Source organism: Neospora caninum, chromosome XII (genome assembly GCF_000208865.1).
Source record: "Neospora caninum Liverpool complete genome, chromosome XII".
Taxonomy (NCBI): domain Eukaryota; phylum Apicomplexa; class Conoidasida; order Eucoccidiorida; family Sarcocystidae; genus Neospora; species Neospora caninum.
Genome location: NC_018398.1, coordinates 5581447 through 5606779, shown reverse-complemented (window position 1 = coordinate 5606779; position 25333 = coordinate 5581447). Strand labels below are relative to the sequence as shown.

Below are 25333 nucleotides of genomic sequence, written 5' to 3'. Positions count from 1 at the left end.
GCGGCTTAACAAGAAGGTTCCCCACCAGCTTGTATCATCATCACATCCGCAATTCTCCAGCGACGGCAAAGGCTACTACTAAAAGGACAACAAAGGCAGCTGCTTACACACGGGACAATATTCTTTTACTTACAACATGAAATATACGCGACGCCTCCTGAGCGATATGGAGCTGCTCCGTCTAAACTGAGATTGAAGCTAGTTGGGTTTTAGGAGTAACTACTCTTAGATGTTATTTTAGGAAGGAGTGGTAAACTATCACCTGCTAAAACGCATAAAATGGCATCTAGTCATCACCCGAAAGAACGTAGATGTACGATTGTGTACGTATTCTTTCATAGCAATATACTAATTCATATATATCTGCGTATTCGTTCAGAAATCACTATATTACGGCCAGCGAAACATTGGCTTGAAGCACTACCAGCTGCGAGGCTCACCAGTGTTTCCTGAGGTTTTGATTCTGAGTTTACTGAGACAACGTTTTTCTCAAAGCTAACAACGACACGCAGGATCGTGCATTCAGAGGCATGAAGAATGGAACATTACTATGTATATAATGCCGGAAGAACGCTTCTGTTCATAACATAAAAATTAACGCAACAACTTGCCTGAGACAGAGCGCCTAAATCTATGATGTATATGTCAAACGCAATGTGCTCGCTCGCGCCTGTAATCCGTTTATGTCGTCGGCAGACAGCTGCTCTGTAGCGGTTACTGTATGGACAACATGCCCCGTCAAGTTGTTCTATATTCGACTAGCGAATAAAATGAGAGTGCCCAATGAAAGGAAAGGCCCGACGTGACTTTAGGAACGTTCAACATCAAAAAATTAGATGAAAAGCAGAGGTCTTCGCACCTCGTACTCCCTCTACGCGAACGAGCCAATGCTTGTCTTTTTTGTGCAGGCCGTTAGTTTTTGACGGGTTCCGTGTGCCGCATTAGGGCGATTACTGAACCTGTCACAGCATGCTGTGGTTGAAAACTCTCTAAATTAATGGACGGAAGGGGCAATCTACTAAAAACACCTGAGTTTAGAGTTACCGTACATCGCTTTTAGTATTGGTCGATGGAAATTTGACAACGGCACCACCGACTCTGTGGAATGGCATTTTCTACTTTACGTTGGAAATCGCGGACAGTACCTTCCGCCCACCAGTTGTCCAATCGGTGTCTTTGGAGTACGGGGATATGCGGGAGATGCCCATAACGTATGAAGGGTATGCCAAAAAGATGAAGAGCACCGTGACCTAACCATTGGACTTTGGTAGAGTTGCCAGCGACGTACCACTATCGGTTGTCTGTCGCCGGCTCGTTGATGGGGGGCCGGCTAAACCGATCCACGCTTGTTTCGGCTAGGGTGAGGAGGATTAAAATATTCTTCGCTAGCCGTGACACGGAAGATATCATGTAGAGACACATGCAGAGCATTTTCTTTACTTTTACTTAAGTTGTCTGTATTTATTCATCGCATTCTTGAACATGTCGGGGAACCGGTTGGGATGGTGACTTTTCTGTGAATTTCTGCCATGTCTTTCGTGGCAACAAGTTCTACTTCCGTGGTCACCCACAATTATACCATAGATATCCCTCCTTACCCCTAGCCTCCCTAGTTTTCGAGCGGGCTTCCGTCATTGGTGTGCGTCTTTCTCTTCCGTTTTTCGCGTTACTCTTCCGCGTCTTGGAAGAGACGTAGAGCTGGCTCATCAGACGGAAATTCCCGCTGTACGAGCAGGCTAAGGCGTTGTCAACATGTTCGAAGAGCTGATATCGTGTGCCCTTGGTGTCGCAACGGCAATTGCGTGTATTCTCGCCGTAGGTAAGAAAAGGAGCGGAACATGCATTTTTGTCGGTGTCCAGTTCTTTTTGTAGCCTCCTGAGCGTTTGCAGCGTGCGTAGGGAGGATCGTGGCGTTCTGATGCAGCGCTTTGTCGTTTCATCCATTGGTCGAAATACCGAGTAATGAGCAGGGTTTGCCCTTTTTGCCATTGTGCGTCAGCGTTGAAAGGAAGTGGACCCTTTCCATCACCTTGCCTTCTGTCACTTCTGTTGGTACCCTTAACAGTTGAAATCTACATTGTCTGTTATGGCAGGCCAGTACATATACGTATATATACAATCTAGTTGGGGAAACTGGAGATTGATTCATAACATTTAACAGGAGACGCGAGGATTGTGTTCCCGTGAAGTTCTCTAAATTAGACGAAATAAATCCCGTCGAGGTGACATTCCACCCCTCAGTATGTATGTATATATATATATATATATATATCCACGGGTTTGTGTCTTGTAGAATGATTACGTTCAGAAACTGAGTAAATTAATCCGTGTTACTATTTTTCCGTCGAGATTCACTCCGCGACCCGGTGACGAATGGTTGCGGGCGTAATGAGTTTCTCAAATAGGCTACGGAGCCATCATCGCGAACATGTCTGGTGCTTTCAGCGCTTTCTCGTTTCTATGGTGCACTTGCGTAGCTGATGTTAAGTAATTCGCCTCCATGTATTTTGGTCTGGAGTTGGCAATCACAGAGATTCAGATCTGTAGGCTCTCTCAGAAGAATGCAGAGATTTCCAGGATATGCTTTTGAATGAAAGCCCCCAATTCATAGCACTCTCTCCTTCAGAGCAGTTATAAATGCGTGAAGTTGCACGCTGACCATGTGTGTTGATGTGATGTATTATTTCAGCCATTGTGATGTTTCCCGGACGGGCCTGATACGGGCGACCCGGGACATGAGGTCAACAAACTGTTAAGATGGTCGGCCGTTCGCTCGTGGATTTGAGTAACAGCTGCAGCAAGGTTGCTTCTGTTGGAGGCGGAAACTCACAAACCGTCAGCAATGTGATGTCTCCGATAACCAAAGAGATAGAACATGGGCAGGCAGTTAGCGTGCCGTGTGAGCACCGGACACAAGAGCGGTCGTTCGAGGACCAGGACAACTGTAGCCTCAGAGATGGCGTCGCACAGACAATGGGATTCCCCCGACTACAGTTGTCAAAAGCGTTTCTGATTGGTTAACATGGCATGGCGCCTGTCTCCTGCAAGGTCACGCGATTAGGTGTCGTGATCGAGGTGCGCATAATTTTTTTGACGACACGATCGGGGCAGTACTGCTTTTATCATTCCAGTGGTAGAAAAAGATTATTCGGAACTGTGTCGTCGGCACAGGCACGAGCAATAACGAAAACTACACATTTTTGCTTGCAAGCATCTACGCGTCACGCCGGCTCCTGATAATGAGCGGGAAGTGCCATCTGACGCGGACTGCATGTTTATAGCGCAGTCTTTGAGACGTGGACAGAGGCTGCTTTCCCCGGTGTTCAGGGTTTGCGCATCAACTTATCTCCATAGAAACGTGCAAGGGTCAGCTGATGGTGCGAGCGCTGTCAAGCTGGTGTTCCAACCGTCGTCACAGGGAATTCCCTCTAGACGATCTGCAGTTGGATGTCATATATATACATTGTATATGTGTACGGAAGTCGCAGACAGCATATACGTTGCTTAGAGTCACAAGTGCTTACCGGACCTTGTTGAAACACTCTACTTGTCTGTTGTCACCTTTTCTGCTTATGCCCCAGCGCCAACGCTAAGACTCTTGGTTGACTGCCAGTTGCGTGATATTCAGAATAAGGAGTTGCCGGGCGATTGGCGTCACTTGTGGGCACATGATGAACACCATGCACGCCCGCGGCGATGGAATCAGTGAACAGGCAGTCCAGGGACCCTTCGCTGCGTCGTTTCCTGTACTCGAAACAGTATTAACACTGAGTGCAGGGCCACCAGCGGCATCGTTGGCTTGTCCTTCTACGAACTGAAGTCGCTTGCAGAGAACGAAAGGCTCATAATGCAGAAGAGAAGAAACAGTCAAGAAACAATTACTCAGCCTGTTGCCCACGTAAACTCTAAGGCAGATCATGCCCACAGTGTTGTCACCTACACGAACAGCTGCGCAGGTTTGTCGATCCATCCGACGGGTTCGAAGTACAATGATGACATGGTTGGACCATTTGCCCAGTCTCTTCAACTTCTCTATACTTGACACGAAGGAAGCTACCGATCAAAGGCCTGAAATGCAGCAGACCCAAAACTAGAAAGACTGACATTTACGTGAGGAAAAATCCAGCTGCGGGAGACGGATCGTCACGTTCGACATCGTGGCTGTTGTAACATACACCCCGGTTACAGCTTTTGCCGTCACTATGGTTGTGCTTGCATAGCTTTTCGTTCAGGATCCCTGTTCGGTGCGGCATTCGTGACTTGTGTTTCTCGACCACTCCAATCCTTTAAAGCCACGACTGCATGCTCATGCCAGCATGTAGACACACCTGTCAATACACAAGTATATGCATACGATCGGACCGTGGTGTATGTAACAGTGGCCTCTGATTGCGTAAAGTTTCCCTGATGATTACCCCTCTGCTGGGTTGGGATCCTTGCACGTGACAAAAAGCGCAAACCCCCAAAGAAAAGTGATGCCACCGCACTGCGTGGTGTGGTCGCTTTGCACTCTACATCTGCAAATTTTTTGTGAGACCTAACGGTATCCTAGCTGAAATAACTAACTTCCGGGACAGGATGTTTTTGTTTGTAAACCCGTTGTGACACATTCAGCCGATAGCGATGCGGCCAACGCCACCATGAAACGACGTAGGGTACGATCGTGGACGTCCTTAACAATCTGCCGTAACACATTTGAGGCACATGACTTCAGAAGGGAATTTGCATGTTTCATATGCGTATCGGGGGGGTCGACAGTTTACGACATAGCAGACCTCCACTTCACGCAACCAACTGCACGTGAAACTGTCGCATGTTTCCCACGTACATGCCCATGCCAATCCGGGCATCTAGTGTCTCTTGCACGAATCGCAGCGCTTCCTGCGCCGATTAAAAACTGTCGGCATCCATGCACCAGTGTCCGTGCTCACTGTAACCACAGACTGCTTCCCTTCGTGGCCTCCAACTTGCCTCACCAATGGCCAAGCCTATCTTAAACACTGTGCAGCTCGACTGCATGACCGTTCTTCTCTAGAGCCCTGAAATTGCGGCGATCCGCTTGCCGAACGATATCCTCGCGTCTATCCACCACCTGCAGCCACCGAAATTCCTTGTAAACCTCCTATTCCGAGGAGTCAAACCGGTCAATGGGTCCCTGAGTTTGATCCGAAGAAATCAAAGTAGGAAGTATATGCAGATATTGCCCTGTAGACACGTAGTGCACAAACCAACAACAACACGCCGGTGAAACATCGTGACGCCCTCTCTCTACGTGGCAAACACTGTACATATAGCGCGCGTATCGAGGCAAGCCCAGTCGATGCCCAGTGGTCTTCTAGTGTTCCGCCGGTACGAGAAATACAAGGAGATGCAACGCCCTTTCAGGTTTTCAGCAATACGGCTTTACGTCGCCCATCTGGAAGTGAATGTGTCGGGAGCGACTCCCGGGGTGCTGTTCAGTTGTAGCGTGCGCCAATAGGAATCATCGGAATTATCGTAGCTATAACTGCTATTTCCTGGTACTCAAAAGAATACGTCAAACGGCCAAAATTCGGGACACTTTTTTTACTTGTCTATCCAGGAATCTCCCTGTGTAGAGTCCGTGCTCTCGTGGGAGTTCTTGCGCATCACTTCATTCTGCCGGTATGCGGGAGGCACTTCGAACATATGAAGTGGGATACAGATTCCCTCCAGCTGGTCGGCACGTTCTCCGTGGCACCGGCGACGGCCGTCCCGACCCCGCCACTTTGCCCTCAGATGCTGCTCTGCTCGTCTGGCGAATAGCGCTGCTGCCGATGCGGGCGTGAGGCTATTCCGCTTATTTTTTCCGGCCATGCCGGGACGGGAAATATGGCTTGGGGTTTCGTTAATGAACCGGCTCAACGTCTTGTAAAATCCCGTGTCATAGAAACGGAACGCCACTGTCGCTTTGTCTGCTGACACTGCCCAGTTCGACAGCAGCTTAATAATCCGATCGGCACTCGCCTCCTCCTGTTTAAGTGCCTTTCTATCTCGAGGGCCGACGGATTTCACGTAGGCCTCAGCACGCCGCCGTGCTTCTCTCCGTTCTGCCCTCTCCTCCCTGCGACCTTCACTTCGCTGTGTTGCCCAATCTTTACTCTCTAAATGCTTCTCAGTGTGCCGACGGGAGATGAAGCGCTCCTTCGTTGCTTGCCCTTGCACCGCACCTATCTGTTGCCTTTGATGACGAGGTCGCCCACCGAAAGCATTCACCGGGTTACCTCGGGATTCAATGTTGAGTGGCTTCTCTACCACTTCCACTGTTGTACTGTCGACAGAACTCTCGCTCGCATCACTCAATACCTCCTTGGTAAAGACGTGGCAGTCCTCTTCTTCGGTCTCGGATTGCGACTGACTCGTAGTGTCGGAAAAAACGCCATCCGATAAGTTGCCGTCGTCTTCTTCGCCAGCCATGACGGATGATGCATCGGACGTATCGGCCTCCCCTCTCCTAAGCATGTGCGGCTTTAGATGGAGAAACAAGTCCCGCCTCAGGAGAAGCAGAGGACATGACACTTCACGAATATGTGCAGCAGCCTGAGGCAGGGAAACGTACCAGTCAGAAACATGTGACGATCACGCAACAGGGTAATATCCCATTACTAAAGTCAGAAATGCATAATCCAGAAGTTACACCTACGTCACCTGGTCCACAGACGCTTGGTCGGCACGAAATACGGACGTGGCACCATTTTTCATCCGCCCGGACACTCCACAGTGTGTCCGAGAAGAACAAGTTACGGGCTGTAAGCCGGTCAATCACTGGTTGCAAGAGGTAGACCTTTCCTCAACCTGTCACGCTCCAGAAGCCCAAGAGGGAGCTACACAGCACTTACTTCGGTAGCGCCTTCGAAAATTGCGACTGATGAAGGCCCACAAATTCGTATGAAAGCGTGCTGAGTAACGATACATGACGCAAGCTGGAAAGATTTTATGCCAATGTGATGGCCGCAAGCGTATATAGTAAGCGCACGAAGTTCCCATTGATCGCTCACTTTCTTTATGCCGAAAGCCGCCGGCAGCTCCTGAGCAATTTTCTTGTCTTTCGCGAGGCTCAATCTTCTGCTCTCCTCCCGAGCCGCCTGTGCAATCGCTGCAGTGCGTCCTCCCTCCTCGGGCTCCGTCAAATCATCTACGAAGCCACTTGGAAAGAACTGCTTGAATTGGCTGAAGAAAGGAACCTCCTGTCGTCCATTATCCCAGGCCTCCTCCCTGGGAGCTGACCACGTGCCATCGAAACTTTTCCGAACGAGCGAAAGAAATGTTCCATCTTCATCTTGTTCCTGTTCATCCTGACTCGAGTCCGTCATGGAATCAATCACGGAACTCTCTTGCGTGAGGTCAAAGTCACTCTCCCGTCGCAGAGTGTCAGAGACATCGCGTCTTCCAATGCCTTCGACAATTCCCTCACCGTAGCCTGGACTCCGAGGAGGGGCACCCGACTCTGCTGTGGTCGGCTCCAGGCAAAGCAGTGCTGCAGGCCTTCCCGTCTTCTCGGCGGCCCTAGCAGTGACGGTTCGCTCCGGAGCAGACAGTGCACCATTTTCTTCAGGCCTCCCTGCGAGAAACTGTCCCAGGCGCGTCGCCTGCCCACCTGTCAGCATCACTTGTTCCACCGATACTCCAGTGTTTCCCCTGACAGAGCCGCGAGTGCTCCCAGTCGAGACTTGATTGTTTCGGGGTTCTCTAAGCCGGAAACATGGGCTGCGCGGGTCAGTCTCAGCAGCGTTTTGGTCCCTCGTAAACATCCCACCCTGACTATCCGATGCATGGGGCAGTAAGGATTCCTTCTGTATATCTGAGTGCATATGTGGTTCAGTGGGGAGAGAAGAGTGAGCGTCGTTTGTCTGTGCCGACAACCCACTCTCACCCTGCCGATTTTCAAACGAAGCTGACCTACTCTCGCTTTGACAGCTCCCCTCAAGAACTGGGTTGGTATCTGAGCAAGATTCGCTCTGGGAAAAAGATGCAGTAGATGTCGTCCCTGACTCGAATCGAATCTCGGGATCGATCGGAGAGTGCAGGTGCTCGACGCGCCCACTTGACTGTAATCCATGACTGGACTCCGGAATCTCCGAAGCACTCGGTTCCGCTCCAGGCGCCACCAACTGTTCATCAGAACGCCCAAGAACGGGTGATAAGGCACCTTCACGCTCTGTTCCAGAGTACTCTCCTGCGTTCTCCTGTTTCCCTGCTGCGCATGCGTCACTGTTGCAGACAGAACGGACAACGCCCAGAAGCTTTCCGCAGTCTGCCCTCGTCAGCCTTCCTGCCTTGTGACTAATTGTGCTCATGCTGCTGTCACTGCAGCTTGCCCGGCGGAGAAACCTAGGGTCTTCGGGTCGCTCTGGAAAAGCCTTCCGAGTCACCTGGCTGCAACCACGGTTATCCGCGGCCGGCGTCTCCCCATCGTGGCAATCCCCTGGCGCCTTTGGCCGTTCGTGCTGCGAACCAAGTGTGTCAGCTACCTTTGAGGCGTCAAGTGTGTCCTTGAAGCATTGTGCCCCACTCGAGGTTGGCGGGCGATCCCCACCGGGTGCAACGCTACACGCCGTTGGAGAGGGCATCCCGCTGCTATCCCCTGTCCTTGCGCTCAGTGTGTAGCTCTCAGCAGCAAACGGCGGCGATCCTTTTTCCGCTTCATCACCTTCGTCAGAACCGAAAGTTAGTCTGACCGGCAAAGAAAGCCTCGCGCATAGCTGCAAACGATCGCTCGATCTAGCTCCATTACGCTGGCCGAGGTCTGGGACGAGTAGAGGTTCAATGAGAATTAGTCCTCCGAAGGAATTATTTCCATTGAAAAAAAGATCAGCGAAACTGCACAGCTGAATATCGAAAAACAGAAAAACCGTAGACAGCTGTGTGGGTGAGCCTTGTTCCATTCTGGATTTCAACGTGTCGACTTGATTACAGCGGCTTTTCCCCTCCACGACTATCTGCAAAACAGTCCCGCTGAGAGGTGTAAAGAGACTTATGCGGCACATACCTCAAGCAGCAATAAGAGGTTTCACGGTATGACTCTCTATCGACAGTCCCCGGTGAAGCAAAAGGCGAGGTCGAGCAGCCACGCTACGGCCACAACTACTCCACACGCCGGGAAGAGACGCTGTATGACTTGCGGCGCTTCCCATCTGCGCTCACCTCGATGACAGGTCCTGCGGCCAGTTTGTTAGCTGAGAAAAAGACGTGCTGCGGAGGTACACGGAGTTTGTCGAGGACAAAGGAAAGAAGCGCGCGAAGGTTGGCAAGGAGTTTCCCCTTTTCACTCGCCTCGAGAGCAGCAGTTGAAACCGGTGACTTGTCTTCGTCACTCTCATATCCCTGTACAGCCTGTGAGTCTTCCGGGGGATGTCTTTTGCCTCCAGTCTCCCATTCGCCAGAAGCTTCAAGGGCGACTGACTCTCTAGGCGCCCGCTGGCGCTCCGGATCGTGTAACGCAGCATCGGCATCGGAGTTCCTGCCGACGGTTGGAAAGAAAGATGACAGAAGAGAGAATGAACTGCTTCTATCGGCGAATTCCTTCATGGGCTCCGAGGGAGACGGCACAAAGCTTTCTTCGCGGCGCATAATGCCATAGCCTGTAAGAAAGGAAATGACAGCTACATCAGCCTCTTCCTTCGACTCAGTATAATGCAGGGTGGACTTTCAGCACACACGGCGGAGGAAGAACACATTTACACAGTGGCCTCTGCCGCTGCCATCGCTGCACGAACATGTCACATGCTTCTCCATTCACCAGTCTCACCACATGCAGAAAGCCATCCGTTGATCTACAACTTCTACGCACCACAGGAAAAAAAGCATAAATGCAACGTGTAAGAAATCAACGACGGGTATAGGAAGGCTGCTTCGGAACGAAGTAGTGTCCGGGTTTACACCCCTCGAACCACCCCCCCCCCCCCCACCCCGCTTCCTCCTCTTGGCACACATCGCCCCACTATCTGTCTGCTGCAAAACTTGACACATGATTTCGATCGCCCATGCAATGGCCACGCGACGTGGTCCCTCGACGCCTCAGATGCATTTCAAGAAGGGTTCAATTGGGCAAACATGTATTCGATCCGGGGATCCGTTCAGATGCACTACCCACCTGGGAACTCCATTGCAAGAACATTGAGGCGGAGACGCCTGTGCAAGGTTCTTAGCATGGGAGCGGTCGCTCCTAAGTCTTCATCAAGGCTGTGTATGTGTATAAGAAGCTTGTTCGAAGACGGCCATCTGTAAAAGAGACATGGAATATAGCTCTCCAGAGGAGGCGGGACCTCAGCAGACGAGGGTAAAAAGCCTGTCCCGTCAGCCACACTGCCTCGCTCATCATCGCGAAAAGAATAAGCGCCTGCTTGCACTCGCTCGCTCCAACGTCTTTGCTTGTCAACATCATCAGCCAAAACATCGGCAGACGGGCGTCTTGAGCTCTCACAACTGAAGGGTCCGATATCTGACGCGCATGGGCTCTTGCTGCCCACACTGCTCGTTGCATCGAGGACCACGGAGCCTCCGGTATCTTTAGGGATGAAAACAAGAGAGCCGCTGAAATCTTTGCAGCAGTAGCTGCTGTTAACGGGCTTCCTCAGTGCGCGAGTGACAACTGATAGTTCGCACGCCAGTTCTGCGTCCGTTAATGGCGAGTCAAATTGCTCAAACTCGCGCGCTGAAACAGAAGAAGTGCAGTGACTAGAGGAAGACGGAGTCGAAACGTCCTCCTTTGGAGAACGGTGGAATCCCTGGAGTAGAGCGTCCATGATTGCAGAGACGAACTGTTCAGACGCCAGAAGAAACCATTAATCCCAACAGCCTGACGATAAAAATTGGACGTCTTCCAGAACCGGTCTGTTAGACGAAAAAGATGTCCCTCATAGTTACACCAGATCCTGCTTTTAAAACATGTAACAAATGGGTAGCGACACAGTCGCCCGCCGTGAGAAAATAGTGTGGCACAAGTGAGGCATCATTTCCTGCAGTACTCTTCAGAGTCGTTCCAACGACACATTTGACATCCACCAACCTCGACAAAGTTGTGCTCCGCCTCAAGATGTGATGCACGAATCTCGAAAACCACTGGACTCGGTCGATCAAAACGGCGCTCTAGTTTGCAGGGCTTTCACGTTTCAACCCAGCCTCGAATAAGAGGCATTTATACCTCGCAATACCTCACTTACGAAGTGTGTTCCTGTTCACTGTATAATGTAGACACGATTCGCTGTGATATAAACACCAAGCGGCAATATCGTAACACTGGGTCCCGCCAGCGACTAGGAAGAAAGAGTCAGCACGCGATACCCCGCGATGATTGATAAAGCAGACCCTGTAACGTCAGATGAAATATGAGCTCGTACATACGTCAGGACTCTCACAACAGAAAAAAACGTAGTCAAAGAGGCGCAGCACGCGGATTTGAATGGTAAAGAGGCCGTTAGACGACGCGAGAAAATGCCAGGCTCTGAAAAGTGCTCGCGTAGCGGCCTGTGACAGGTTTCTTTATGACGAGCTCTCCACGCAACTCTGTAGCTACCACATTTCCGCCTAGTTTCGGTGTTTTCACAGCAAACACATGTTTTCTCTTGGTCTAGACAATGCCCCCGATGTTTACGAAATATTTCCCCGAGTTATTGCCGATTTTGCGGGTGTGCGGACATCTTGGCGTGCATAGTTGTTGGACCGAGCCCGCCTGTTTAGAAAGATTTCAAAGGGACTACGATAAGAACAGTAAAGACTCAGACTGTCCCAAGATGCGCACGGTGTATCGAACAGAAACCCAGGGGAGGGTGTGGGTTCATGCAAGAGGGAGGCAGGCACGGTAAAACACCTGCCCCCCACTTCAACAAGAGGTCACAGCCTGCGAAACACTCTGAAAAACCACCACACGGAGCTTCTGGAAAAAGTACTGGAACGCTATTTTGCCCTGAAGAGACGTGGCGCAGCACGTTTTTGTCAGCAGAGCCACCGCATCGAAACCGAAAAAATCGGCAACGGCCGAAAACCCGAACTTCGATGCAGCGGGAGCTGGCTGGCTGTGGATCGCTCGTCGAGAGGCCTTGGGACCCTTCTGCTTTCGCGGGAGGGTGCTAGCAAGGCTGTCCTCCTGCTGAAAACTGGAGAAATTTTCTTCGGAGAAAAGGCAACTACCCCCCTCCGTATGCTTCTTATGCAAGCAAACAATTCTTCTTCCGATCATCTGGTAAGAATTGTTTTGTGGTCTATAAGGCACTTTTTTCTGACTTGTGCAGTGCTGCTTTCGCCAGCATGGTGAGTGCATGCAAGGGGAGCCAGTTCACAGCGTGGTGCTGCAGACGACCGCGCCGGACTCTCCATCATTTTTACGTACTCAACTTCACCTGAAGTAGCTCCCTTCTCAGCGCGACGTCAGGCCTTTCTCATTTAACCGGTACATGTTAAATTACACGGCAGGTCGAGTCCACGTAGCCTTTAGGTGACAACGCTGTTGTGATCTGCTCAATCGCTGGCATTCTACAATGCACACGGAGCTACAGCAAGGGCCAGCAACCTTAGCAATTCCGTCGGACAGACGCAAGTTAAGTCAGAAACGGAAGCGAAGGCAAACCGTCATCCGTTCAAGACGGCTGATAGTATAGTCCAGCCATTTTGAACTTTACTCCGCGAGTCCTACTGCGTCTGCTGACACCCTCTGTGAACACAGATCTGCCTGGCATCCAAGGCAATATCGGTTTATCTTCCCTCACGAAGTCTCCTATGGTATCCACTAGACGGCGAGCACGCCCGCGCTCGATACTGGAAGACAAATGCTGTGGCACGACTAGTGTTTGAGACCGCTAGGTAAGCCGATAGAAGCAACTACGGGCAAAAGCCAGTGGCATTTCAAAAGATACCTAAGACAAGAACGCCCGAATGTTGTCCTGAGATGACGGAAAATGCATTACAGCCCAAACACAACCATTGTGACAAATCATGACGCATGAACGAGAGGAACCGAAAAATCTTCAGGAAGCACATACCCCTGGCCCCCATAGAGGGCCAGGCTGGAAAAAACACGGTCTGTCAGGCTTTGGATGTCCGAGTTACTAGCATCAAAAGTTAGCTTCTGTGCGAACAAAGTCCTGTGATAGCTGTCTGGAGTAGTGACAGAACGTTTCCTGTCAAGGATAGACCACGTGGCATGACAACTAGCTAAAAAAGAAGAGGCGGATAGTGACTTCGGATCCGGTGTAGTGCCTTCAGCTTCACGTGCGACCGTCCCTTGTTCTGAATCCCGGTGAAAAGATGAGTCCCATAGTCTGCTCGACGGTTTCAAGGAAAAGAGCAGCAATGGCTTTACATTGGACGAGGAAGCAGAGGCGTTCCGTACGGCGTACGTAAACTGGGACCCGTTGTGATGCCTCACCAATATAAAATGAACCACCGTTTCGGAGAGATGCAGAAGCGTGTATTTTGTCAGGGTCCGACCAGGGAAGCGCGGCACAAGGATCTGTCCTCGCTGGAAGACGCCTTTGTAACTTTACCGGCAAGTGCAAAGAGTGTACAACAGTAGTTTGGCTGTTGTTTCACCGCTCGGCAGAACTCTGGAGCAGGTTCTCTGCCCGAAAAACCTTGTTACCACGCCAGCATCTCCGCACTAGTTTTCACTGGGACGTTCGCAAAACTGCTCTAGTAGACGCAAATGTATTTTTCGATTAAGAATTAGCGCTAGGAAGGAAAGTGCCACTAGGGTGAACATCCGCTCCGTACCAAAAAGTCATTCACTCATGTGAATGCGTCTAGACCTCACACACCGACGGCCGACACTCAAAACGAGTAAAACAGGCAGATATGGTTTGCTCAATATCCGGGGAGTGTGCCTCCTTGACGACGAGTTCTGCGGGTCCCAAACAAGAATAGGAAGGAAGCGCACACCACTTTGAATAGACTTACTTTACACAACGGAGATGTTACGTCGGCGGGGAGGGATCAGTGCACATATCATCCAACATATTTGGTTTCGAACCGCCTAGTGGAGTGAGTCCGTCTTGTCGCAGGGAGTGTCAGTTGCAGGTTCTTACGGAGCATGCTCCCAACTCCACAACGCCTAGCTTTGGCTCTTAACACAAGCTGCTTGGGCCTTCCGGCAAACAGCACGTAGGCTCTTTTTTTGTTGAAGCGGGAATTCATTCTCAAAAGAGGAGCCGCCATTATGGGCCTTCTCTACCTTCGTGACTGTGATTTGCCGAAAACATCCAATCTCCATTCGCATTGTGTGAGTCTTTTCCTGGTAGTTTCACCAGCCTCCCCGTGCCGCTGACCTGTGTCAGTGATGAACTCGATTGACTGAAAACACAGCCCACGGTTTCAAGGCTCCAAAACTGCGCCACGAAATATTGTCGAAAAGTGACTTCTGGCTGGGCAGTTTATTTTTCCACTCAGTCAAGTTCAGCGTAAACACCTGCCGGAATTCCCGAACCCACAATTGTCTGCAGTGAGCGAAGCAATCTGATTCGGTGTTGATGTTAGGCTTCGTGCATTATGAAGACTCTCGACACATGTGTTTCTCTTCGTCACTTTGAGGCCATCGAAGAGAGAAGCAGACTTCGAAAAGGATTCGACCATGACTCCATTGATTTTAAATTCGTGAGCAGCGGACAACGAGCTAATTATTGTGACTTACCCGTGTAGGGTGCGCCCTTTCTGGGCGATGTTAGTCTCATCTACTTTTCATTCTTGCATCCGTCCGGATAAAAAGACCTCAGTTGCCGCAGCTCGACTCTATTCTGTAGTTTCCTCGTTCCTACGCGTTCACTCAGCTGTTGTATAGATGCAACTACATTAAGCTCGTTGCTGCTGCTCATGTCAATTTGAGCGTGATCTCAGCCTGGAACGAAACCGGTTGCCCCCGTGCACGGGTTTCCCTATTCCAAACATGCGAGTGTAGAGTCTCTTCTGTGAGTGGGCAAACCCGTTGTTTTGATTAAGCGAACGGCAAGAGCCGCTGACGCATATGTCGATCACAGGAGACAGCACAAATTTCCTTCCCCCTTCTCGAAAGCTGCTCCAGCTCGCAGCAACGAGACGAGCGGGAAGGCCAATCCATGCTACAGATCTTCGGACAACCAAATTTTATAAGACCAAGCTTTGTCCCTTCATGCAAAACAGGCGGGGTGGCGGCAGATGCTCGGCGGGCCTCGACTGTGGCTATGCCCATGCTCTGGTGAGTGGCAAGTCGCATTGGATTTAGAAATCAACTTCATCCTGCTCGGGAAGGTTGCTCAGGCTTTTTGCAGCAAAAACTGTATGATGATGAGAGTTGTGTGTGCAGGAAGAACTCCGAGTGGCGCCAAACCTTCAGCGAACGAAGTGGTGTACAAAGGTTGTCAACGGGCAGACGTGCACAGATCCAAAGTGTGGATACGCTCACTGCGCTACTGAACTCCAGCCGTCAACTGACAAACAGACTCTTAAGACATCGCTATGTATTTTTTGGAGTAGAAATCCCAAACTGTGCCTCAATGGGAGCAAGTGTAGGTAAGGGCTGATAATTCGCGTAGGCGATCTAGCAAGAAATACCATTCGAGCCACTCCCAGAGAAAACTAAGAAATGTACCACACTGACGATGCGCGCTGTGTTGCAGGTTCGCTCACGGAGAAGACGACCTCCGCAAGAGGCCTGATCTTTCTCCTCGTAAAGCCTCTCCGTTGATAAGTTCTTCACCATCACTGCTGAGTTGTGGCTATACTGCATTGGGCGGACAGCCATACACGACTGCTCCACAGGATCCGCAACAATTTTCGCCGGTGCACGGTAGATCTGCTTCGGTCCTGACGACTCTGGAAGCGGAGAACGCTCCACACACAGAGGATCTCTGTTCAAGAACAGCATCACCGGAGAGGACGTTTCGAGAAGAGTGGCAGCAGGCAGTTGGCCACCATGAGTTCTGTGCTCAACCAACAGGGCCATCCGGGAGTCCGTCCACGATTCCTATCAGTGCTAGAGAAACTTATGGATCCAAGCTGCCTGAGGGACCCGAAGGCTCGAGCATTAAGGAGTGCCGAGCATATGATGTAAAACTAATATCCGGCTCGGCCAACCACGTAATCAGAGAGGGTTCCCTTACCAGGGAGCAGAACAGTAGATCGAGGGTTCTGGACAACACAACGACTGACGTGCCTGATCCCGTCGCTGGCACTTCGTGTGGTACTTTGACATCTGGCGCACCGGGAGAGGAACTGAGCATACCTGCGTTTCCTCTGCTCCCTTCGGGGAGTGCCGATCCCAATGATCGACCATCCCGCGGAACTGTGTTCGAGAACCCGGGGAATACAGTCTCACGTCCGTTGACTGACGAATTACGAAACGTAACTCTAGAGAGCTCGACTCAAGCTCCCCTCCAAGCTCGGTCTTACGTCAGCGTTCCGAGTTGGCAGGCAAAACTAGCGGCGAATGAACCTGAAAGACGGCGAGACGCCACAGCTGACTGTTTGACTCAAAAAGAGGACACACCACAGCCGTCCAGCGTTGCACAAAGTAGGTGTTGTGGCAGATCCGACATGCTCTTCCAAGGGCATATGCCTTGCCGCCTTCGAGTGCCCTTGCCGCTGTTCGTTTGAGTCTTTTCCTTTCCTTGATGTCCCATTGCTCCGTGTGCAGACGACGCCCAACCAACTGGCGAAACATGTCACAAAGACAACCTTGAAGCGCTGCTCCAAAACTCAACTACGGCCACCAAGCACGCTGCTTCAGGAGATGCCCAACACCGCTCGACTCTGCACAGTTCGGCGAGGCCAGTTTCCAATCAATCAGCACTGCTACCTTTGTCAGAAGCACCACCGAGCGTTCCAGATAGGGGAGGTCTCTTCGACTGCAACGGCGACTGTCAGGCTTGCTTGGCGCGACAGCCAGAACGCGGGTCTTTCCCCTTCGCTTCAGCGATACAGCAAAAGGAGTGGGATACCAGCTTCGCGCACGGAACAAGACCCGATTCTCGTCGCCGTAACCGTGGACAACGTGCCACTACGGCTGATTCGGTGGGCCAGTGGAAGAGCCAAAGTCCTCCTGACCTAGCAGAAGAAACTTCACAGTTCATGCTGCACAGCACACAACAAAAATTGAGCACGGAGAGAACTCGCGAGGCGTTTTTACCGGAGTGTTATGGTGGAAACGCCATTTGCGTTCCTAGGCGCCTCACATACGTAAAACATGCATCCACCCTAAACGCCTTCGCGCCCCCGTTTTACCCAGGGGCCGCACGTCCTGTCGTCCCTACAGAACAAAAACAGTTCCATCCGACGACGGCAACCTGCACGGAGTCCTTCCGATATCAATGTCCCCTACAAGACCAACAATGTCGTCACCCCTCTGCCTTTTCGGCGCTTCTCGATCAAATCACCGGCCTCCGATTAAAAATGGAGAACCAGAGCGAGAAAGAAGATGGATGGGATCCTGACGAGAGAGCATATGACAGTCATGCAGACGGACAACTGCGGTATTCAAGGAGAATTTCCGACAGCCAAAGTGGTGCCGGGGAGACAACAATGCCCGAAGGGAATCAAACCATCGATGCTACCGCCATTTTGCTTGCCAGGGAAGTACTACTGAAGCTCATTGCTGCAACACGTGGCACACAGACTTGCCGCGGTTCTGCTGGCGACAGACAGTTACCAGGGCACTGCAATCTTGCCCGCGAACGCAAGGGCGCCAGCAGCTCAGATCCTGTGCGGACGAGCTCATGTTCAACTCCACAGCTCTGGCATCGGCCTATCTCACCTATGGCAGGCAACTGCGTCAACGACGGACTTATGGAGCGCTTACCTGCATTCCAACTTCTTCCACCATCAGGGAGAGGTTCCACTGATTTTGCCCGCAGCATGTTACCGCTAGACCATTCCCTGCAACAAAATAGCCGTGCGTCAGACAACAATGTACCGCCTGTCGTGTTAGGCGCGGAGGTCTTTTCGAATACTGCCCCATCCCAAAATCGCGCACCTCTTGGTCTAGGCCTTCCGCGGAAAGCAGCAGAAAGCACGGTTGTGGTTCTGGGCAGCCCTGCGGCTACAGGATGTTATTCAGAAAGATCTTTACCGCCAGCAATCACAACAGATGACGCACTATCCGGATCTCCCGAGATTATTGAACGGAAACCACAACCTCTCAGGGCGGATGAGGCAACCATCCGAGAATTTTTGGAAACCGCGTGTCGTCAAAAAGACTTCCGGCTGAAGCGGATGCCTAACCACTTTGCCTGACTTACAAATGTTGTAATAACAGCGAGCTAGCAATCGAAAGCTGCCTGCTTGACCCGCCTGATGCGACGTTCGCTGACCGAATGCGCTGTCTATTGTTCTGCCACACGCTCGTTGTTCCTGAATAGCCCCTGTCTGCGAATAGGAGCTTGGTACACAAGCATGCCTTAGTGTCCACTACATCCCAGAAAAGCAGTGGGGCTTCTGAAGATCTGACGTTGACTTTGCCATCGTTTCTTGTTCGGAGGCGATAGTGACATTGTGATATGAGTCGCAAACGCAGGTTCTAGCTGGTAAAATCCTTTCATATCAAGTGCCCCGTGCAGCAAAGGCTGGAAACTGAAGCAGTGTGGTGTGAAAACGACACGAAAGGCATAAAGAGGACCCTTTCGGCTTAACGGTCTTACAGCGTCTCCTGCCCCTGCGAAGCCAGCAGGAGCGGTGCAAGCATGCGTTTTGTCTGCAAGCACGGGTTTGTGACATGTGAGTCCTCTTTCGGCTGTATATTTACGGTTTTTTCTTTCCCACATGTTGAAGAACGCGGCAAGGAGCTTCTACAAGGCAGATTTATACGTGCAGTGTTTTAGCCACGGAGAGTTGCAGGAATTGATGCGTTGGTGTATTCTCAACCATAGGCCAACATTGTTCATCAACGATCACCGTTGCCCTCTTGGATACTTAGCACCAATGCTTTTCACATGAACATTGCAAGGGATAGAAGAATCACCGTCGTGGCAGCGGGAAGGATAACGAGCAGGTAGAACCATAGCCTGATAGTGTGTTTTTGCATCCGGGTAGATGAAGCTTACACAGGTGTCCACTCACCACGGGTTCTGCTTGAACTTTTCTGCCGCCTCCGCCTTTTGCTTGAGGATTTCCTGCACATAACACAAGTCCAAATCTTTTTGCTGAGAACCGATATAGTGGCTCAGAACACACCTTCTCTCGTGGAGTGAGTTCGGGAGTTACTGGTCCCTCAATTGGCGAAGCACCAGGAACTTTAGGCTGTGGCTGAGGCAGTGGCGCCTCCTCTTCCGGAGTAGAAGTTTCTTCAGGGGCCTCTTCGGCAGTGGCTGGGGGAACCTCCTGTGGAGGTGACAGGGGCGGCGGCTTGTTAGAAGCAGGCGTCTGTGCTCGCGCTTCTTTTGTCTCTTCATCCTGTGGGATTGAGGGCTCAACTTCTTCAGGAGGGCCTTCCTCGCCAGGAGCAGGCGTCTGCTCCGGCGTTTCCTCTTCGCTCGCCTCCTCTGGGACAGAAGGCACAACTTCTTCAGGACGAACCTCTTCTTGGGGAACCTCTGCGTCCGGAGCTTCCTCTGCTGAAGTGCCGACCACTTCAGGCGGAGGAACAGCGCGGCATTCCGGACAGTCTGTGCCAGTTCTTGTGCGTGCTACCATGCTCAGGCACCGCAGGACCCAGCTTACCGGCGACGTTGCTTGCTGCCACGTCTCTAATTATTCGCCTCCTTTCCTCAGCAGCGGCTTCTTGAATGTCTTTAAGCGCTTTCTGGGAGGTTCGTTGGAAGCTGAATTGTGGGCCTGTTGAACAGCTCTGCGAGTTCGTCCCTACTTCGAAATCTCGCTGGTTTTTCATGACTAGGCCTAAAACAGAGAGAATGGTAATTCATGGAGATGGTTGGTTTCTAATAAGCCTTGCCTAAGTTGATTCCGTGCCACTCTGGCGGTGACCACTGGGCAGTGTTCAACACCATCTGCAACTCCCTGGCAAGAGCTGTCATCTTGCCGAGTTCCTGGCGAACAGGGGTTTCATTTGTGGAGTACCATTTAGAGCATATTTGAGTACACCTTCTCTAGTAGTTTTTGCTCCGCATTTGCCTCCGCTTCCCATACTCGTCTGCCTCCTGCGGTGAAGGGCGTTAGTAGTCAGTTTATTTGACAGAGTGCCACTGCTCTCCTACCAGGACGACGGCCAACACCAGCAACGAGAGAGCCTGTTCCAGCAACCTAACCCAACAAAATATGCGAATCATTTGCCATTCAAACGAAACAAAATAAGAACACCGACCAAGCTTTGCGCGTGATGCGAACGCACATTTTCGAACTCAAAATGTGCACTGGCGAGCGTCGCCAGTACAGAGAAGGCCGCGAAAGCGACCCGAAATATCCTTGTCATTGAAATCCTGCAACGTGCTCCTAGAGGGTTTCACCGTTTACCCCGAGAAACTGTGCATCACCAGTCTCAAACGATGCCCATCGGGTGTATTGTCTCCGACAGTTGCAGGCGGTGTACATACAGACCAACAGTGAGGTGTTCGATTGCTTAGTTCCAAGTACAAAGACACCTGGGCTTAGCCAGAGTGCCACTCATCTCCACACTCATTGGCACCAGGTTTTACTTTGCTCACCGACCATGTGAGTTTGGTATAGAATCGGCTGGCCCGTGTGGAAAATGATGTGTCATGACATCTATAACGGCGGAGAAGTCACTTCCTGAGCCATCCGCCGAAAAGGTCTGCCATCATTCGCAAAAATCGGAAGTTGCAGTGGACAATGCGCTGTTTTTTCTCGTTGAAGCGGAATCAGATTCAGATTTTTGTGCGCGAGCTATGCTGTTGCCTTCAGAGACACAGGCGTGCTGTCGCTCCGACCACCAGCCCACACACTGACGCACATTGCTGCGGTGAGCACTCGATCTCGGCACGACGATAGAATGCGCATCAACCATCAAGCAGCTAGACTCTACCTATCAGGGTTTTCCACTTGTCGGGCTATTCACTTTCAGCAAAACCCTTCTGCAACGGCAGGACACCGGAAGGTCCCTGTTCCCTGCGGGACTTCAAGCCAGAGCACGAGAGACAACAGGAAAGCCAGACATGCACTCTCGGGAGGGCGCATGCAGCTGCTAGTAGAGGCATGCATCTTCGCCAACTTTGGGGTGCAGCTCCGTGTGGCTGTTTGCGCGCAGTGGTGTTTACAAAGCTTGACGAGCACCTGTCTTAGACAAACATTAACCTTTTGAGTATTCCAGCGGTCTCCTGAAGAACTGCCCTGTGAGTTGGAGCCCCCCGGTGAAGCCAAGCAACTCATCAACTTCGGAGGATATTCGTGTCAGGTATCTTGCAAGTGTCCATGCACACGTGGCCTGCCAGCTTTGAGCGGGTCATCACTGTGGAGTGAACTAAAGACAGTAATTTTACGTGCACCAACTGCGTACAATTATGAAGTCAAGCAACATCGATCACACTGGGCACTAGCCACCGCTCGGCTACCAGCCTGAAGCAAGACAACAGTTTATAAAGACAGGGCGGTGGTCGTCGCCATGTTTTCCACGAGCAAGTCTTTTTTTCGTGGTCATCCATTGCACGTGAGGTTGCTATTGTGAATTTCCGTTTGTCGGGCACGGTGTCTTATTCTGCGGTTAGGCGTAGGATCCCGGAGCAAGCGACTCCTCGCTGGAACTGCGTGTGTCGCAGTGGAATGGTTCGTTTTCGTTTCGTGGTGGCGTGTGTTACTCTTAGTTCAAATGGCTAGTAAAATTGAACAGCCGACGGTCCCCTCTTCGGGGCGGCATGCGCCTCGTCAGCTCTGCAAAGAGTCTCCCACCGCGGGTTGCTCACCTGCTAGCAACTCTGAGCCCCAGCAGCAGCTCAGCATCAAGCTTCAGCCGCCGGACATCTCTCCGTGCGTCTCGTCGTTGGACGATCGCCCAAGTGTTGCGTTCTCTCTTTTGGGCAGTGACGCACATCGCAGGCACGATGGCGCATCCATATCTTTTTCAGCGCATAGAGGAACTCCTTCCTCGACTCGTTCAGCACCCACACCGCAGCTGGGCAGAAGCAACACCACGCAAGGCATCTTTGGTCAGTTGCCTTCAAGTTACAGTCCGTCCACAGAAGGGAAGAAGACGGATTCTACTCCCATGTTTGCGGAACCAGTTGTAGGTTCCTTGCTCATGCCAGATGGCGTCACAATCCGCCGCCCGCCAAAGCTCGGCATTTCGTCTGGTGACCCCGTGGGTACCCACATTCTAAGGAGACGCACGGCCTGCCCACTGCCCGGTAAGGACTGCAGAGGAGTGCCGGAAATTTTTTCTGGTTTTGCAACTACTGGCTCATTCCTTTCCTCACTGCTTGAGCTTTCACGAAATACACTGCCGACAGCCATTGCACCAGGAACAATTGTGTGAGTCCCAGCGTGAGTCCTACTGCCGTCTTCTGTGCTGTGGCCAGGTACTGTGGACTCACGTCACAGTACAGACGCGGTATGGTGGTGCTGCGTCATTCTCAGGTCTCTTGTGGCCGCCATGGCATTCAGCGTACAGACAGAAGCATCATTCTTCCGTGGAGAAAGCACGCCGTGCAACAACGCTAGACACATATAGATGCACACTTGTACAATAGGGCACGCGCGTGTTTGCTTCCTTGCATTCAACTTTCATCGGTACAGACATGCCTCGTTACCCGTTTACCGACCACGCTGTGGGGGCGAGCGCTCGCTGCCGCTTCTGCAAGGGAAGCGCTCTTTTGTATTGGTACGAGAATGCATCTGTTTGTGCCGCCTTAACACGTTTCTTTTGATTTCTTGGGGACTGCTGCTGTTGCGTTTGCTGTTTCAGAATCCGCTTCGCCCTCTGGACCGTTCGCTTCTCATCTCAACCTCTCTCTCCACCGTCGCTCCGTGAACACTTCGTGGCAAAGGAATTTCCGAGCCTCCGCATGGGCTTCTGGTTCGCGACGTCGCGTCCCTATTTCTCGTCATCTGAACTCCACCGCGGATAGTCTTCCGAGGATCGTAGCGTTTTCGCCTTCTCTGAACCGGGCCTTGTTCCAAGACACGTGCCTTATCGCCCCGTTAAGGTCCGCGAGCTCTTCCGCGCTTTCGGCGTCTCCGCAGGTCGCAACCTCTGTGAGTGAACCACCTCCATACGTTCCTGATCCCCTCTCTCTGGAGCTGCAACAGTCTCCAGATTCCTGTCTCAAACCTGTCGATGGGGTGACGAGCTCTCCGGGTTCCTCGTGCCAAGTTCTTCCTCTCCAGGAGTTAGATAGCCCGCTTCCGCGCCTAACGCGCCCACTCGTCTCCACCCACGACGCTGCAGTTGCCGATGGCGAGGCAGCCAGCGCGCAGTCCGTTCCTGGTGAGCATGCTGACAGTCTTTGCCGAGAGGCTCAGAAAACGGGCGTCACTCGCGCACCTCTTGGCGGTGTCTCTCCGTTTTCGCATTCGGACGGCTCGACACTGCCCGGTCCCTCATCGCCGGAGATGGGCACGGCGGGAAAAATTGGAGAGGCGCTTCCGGAGCACGAGGGCATTCTTGCACAGGATGATATCTCTCGGGAAACAAAGAGATACGAGGACGAGTTGGCGGTCAACCCCAAAAACGAAGAGGCTGTTTATCAGTTAGGCGTTCTCAAGTTTCGAGCAGGTCGAGTCGATGACGCCATTAAACTTGTGAGTGAGTTTCTCCACGCACATGCTCCCAAGAGACCGAAGATGGAGGGCCGCCCACAGGACTCTGTTCAACACGACACTGGATCTTTGGACAGAGAATGTGGTGGGGCGGACGCGCGCGCAGACAAGCAGTTGAACGCACCAGAACACGGTCAAGAGGATGGAGCAGTTCGAGCGCGCGAGGGTCAAGAGGCCGGTGGTCACTCCAGAGAAGAGCGGGCTTCGCGCGAAAGTGGAGAGAACAACGAGGACAACAAGGAGCTTTCCACCAGAGACGAACGCAAGGAAAACGAGAAGGAAACTGAACGCGCCGAGGCAGGAACAACAAAGTCTAAGGAAGAAACGATCCCGGACACCTTGTCCAGCAATAGAAATAAGCAAAGTGGACGAGAACAAGATGGCAGAGTCGACACAGAAGGCGAGTCAACGGAGGAACAACTGGATTGGCGCATTGGAAAGGCAGCGCCGATCCAGAAGCTGTATAATGTCATTCTAGACCGTCGCTCCCAAATTAACCGAAGAGCAAAAGATATCCTCGAGGACTGGGGGCCTCCGGTGTACTTACAGCTGGAGAAACTTCTTGGGCATCTCTGGTTCGAGGCGGAGAATTTTCCTGATGCCGTTCGGCATTATTGGAGGTGAGACGCAGGAGAAAAAGTCGCGATTCGTTGGTCTGATCAGGCAAGCTGATTTTTTCGTTCAGCGGCCGACCAGGTTTTCTCAACTCTCACAGTTTCAAGCAGCTTCTCCGGTGGTCTCCAAATGGTCATGCCTGTTGAGTCTGCCGTTCAAATGAAGAGTGGATGCCTCCATACCCCAAAGGCACAAACGGCGGGGAATCTAAAAGCGTCAGTCTCCAAAGAAAAACTATGCTGTGCCTCATGCAGCCTCTGCTTTCTCCCGTCTTCAAAGCTGCGCGTGAGCGGCTTATGCGGCGCCTTCTAAAGACCCGTGGCTGTGTTTTGTGTGTGGTGCCTCTTGGCAGGTGCATCGACATCTGCCCGGAGGACGCCCAGCTTTTCACCAATCTTGGTCTCGCCTACTACGAGGTTCGACTTTCCGTTGCAGTTTGCTGCATTTTGGCTTGCCCAATCGTGTCCCTCTGATGAAAGGCGCCGGCGGAGAGTGCTCTCCACTGGAAGGCCAGGGTCTCAGCAATTACACTGCCCATATGTAGCGGTTGCGTGCGTAGGAACGCATGCAGGCATCGTGTCGACCTCTGCTTCAGTCAGTGGCGGGGGGTTTAAGCTTCGTTTTGTTGCTGCTGAACTGCCGAAACACTGCGTTGTTTGCCAATCCAAAAAACCGGTGTTCTTGTATACAAATAGGTGTGCGTCGTCATGTGTCTGTCTCTATGAGTATAACTGTCTGCAGTCTGTAAACGGATTTGTGCGTAGGTCCAGTCCGAAGCAGCGGTGATGAGCTCGGGTGTTTTTCTCTCGGTCAAGGGCATGGATCCTCTTGAATTGTTTTTGCGTCCACTGCGGATTGCCCAAGAAGTGTTGCGTCGCAAACAGGCGCTCTTTCGTGGACACAGATAGCTCGGCCCCTTTTTGCTTGGGTGGTTTTTTGCAGATGGAGGCAATGAAAGAAGCCACGGCAGCCTTTGAGCAGGCGATCAAACTGAACGACAGGCACGTTTAGTCCGTGCGGTTTTCTCTGTGCTTCGTGTCTCTGGCGTGCATGTCTCGGTAACTGTGTGGCGCTTTCGCAT

The 25333-nt window shown here is 51.8% G+C and overlaps 5 protein-coding genes across 5 annotated transcripts; 2 read left to right on the top strand and 3 right to left on the bottom strand.

Moving 5' to 3' along the window:
- Positions 1–1752: 1752 nt before the first annotated feature.
- Positions 1753–2718, top strand: NCLIV_067420 (hypothetical protein; the record flags this gene model as incomplete). The annotated part of the gene is made up of 2 exons (XM_003886293.1): positions 1753–1819; positions 2690–2718. The coding sequence occupies 2 exons, from the start codon at positions 1753–1755 to the stop codon at positions 2716–2718; spliced, it is 96 nt and encodes a 31-aa protein (XP_003886342.1).
- Positions 2719–5144: 2426 nt separating this feature from the next.
- NCLIV_067410 (conserved hypothetical protein) lies at positions 5145–9546 on the bottom strand (the record flags this gene model as incomplete). The annotated part of the gene is made up of 4 exons (XM_003886292.1): positions 5145–5205; positions 5570–6558; positions 7017–8846; positions 9163–9546. 4 exons carry the CDS (start codon positions 9544–9546, stop codon positions 5145–5147), a joined length of 3264 nt encoding a protein of 1087 aa, XP_003886341.1.
- Positions 9547–10103: 557 nt separating this feature from the next.
- On the bottom strand, positions 10104–10763 carry NCLIV_067400 (conserved hypothetical protein; the record flags this gene model as incomplete). The annotated part of the gene is made up of 1 exon (XM_003886291.1): positions 10104–10763. One exon carries the CDS (start codon positions 10761–10763, stop codon positions 10104–10106), a length of 660 nt encoding a protein of 219 aa, XP_003886340.1.
- Positions 10764–19028: 8265 nt separating this feature from the next.
- On the bottom strand, positions 19029–19605 carry NCLIV_067390 (hypothetical protein; the record flags this gene model as incomplete). Its single annotated transcript, XM_003886290.1, has 2 exons — positions 19029–19085; positions 19147–19605. The coding sequence occupies 2 exons, from the start codon at positions 19603–19605 to the stop codon at positions 19029–19031; spliced, it is 516 nt and encodes a 171-aa protein (XP_003886339.1).
- Positions 19606–21691: 2086 nt separating this feature from the next.
- On the top strand, positions 21692–25263 carry NCLIV_067380 (conserved hypothetical protein; the record flags this gene model as incomplete). The annotated part of the gene is made up of 4 exons (XM_003886289.1): positions 21692–22226; positions 22784–24257; positions 24605–24668; positions 25195–25263. 4 exons carry the CDS (start codon positions 21692–21694, stop codon positions 25261–25263), a joined length of 2142 nt encoding a protein of 713 aa, XP_003886338.1.
- Between the last annotated feature and the right edge of the window lie 70 nt (positions 25264–25333).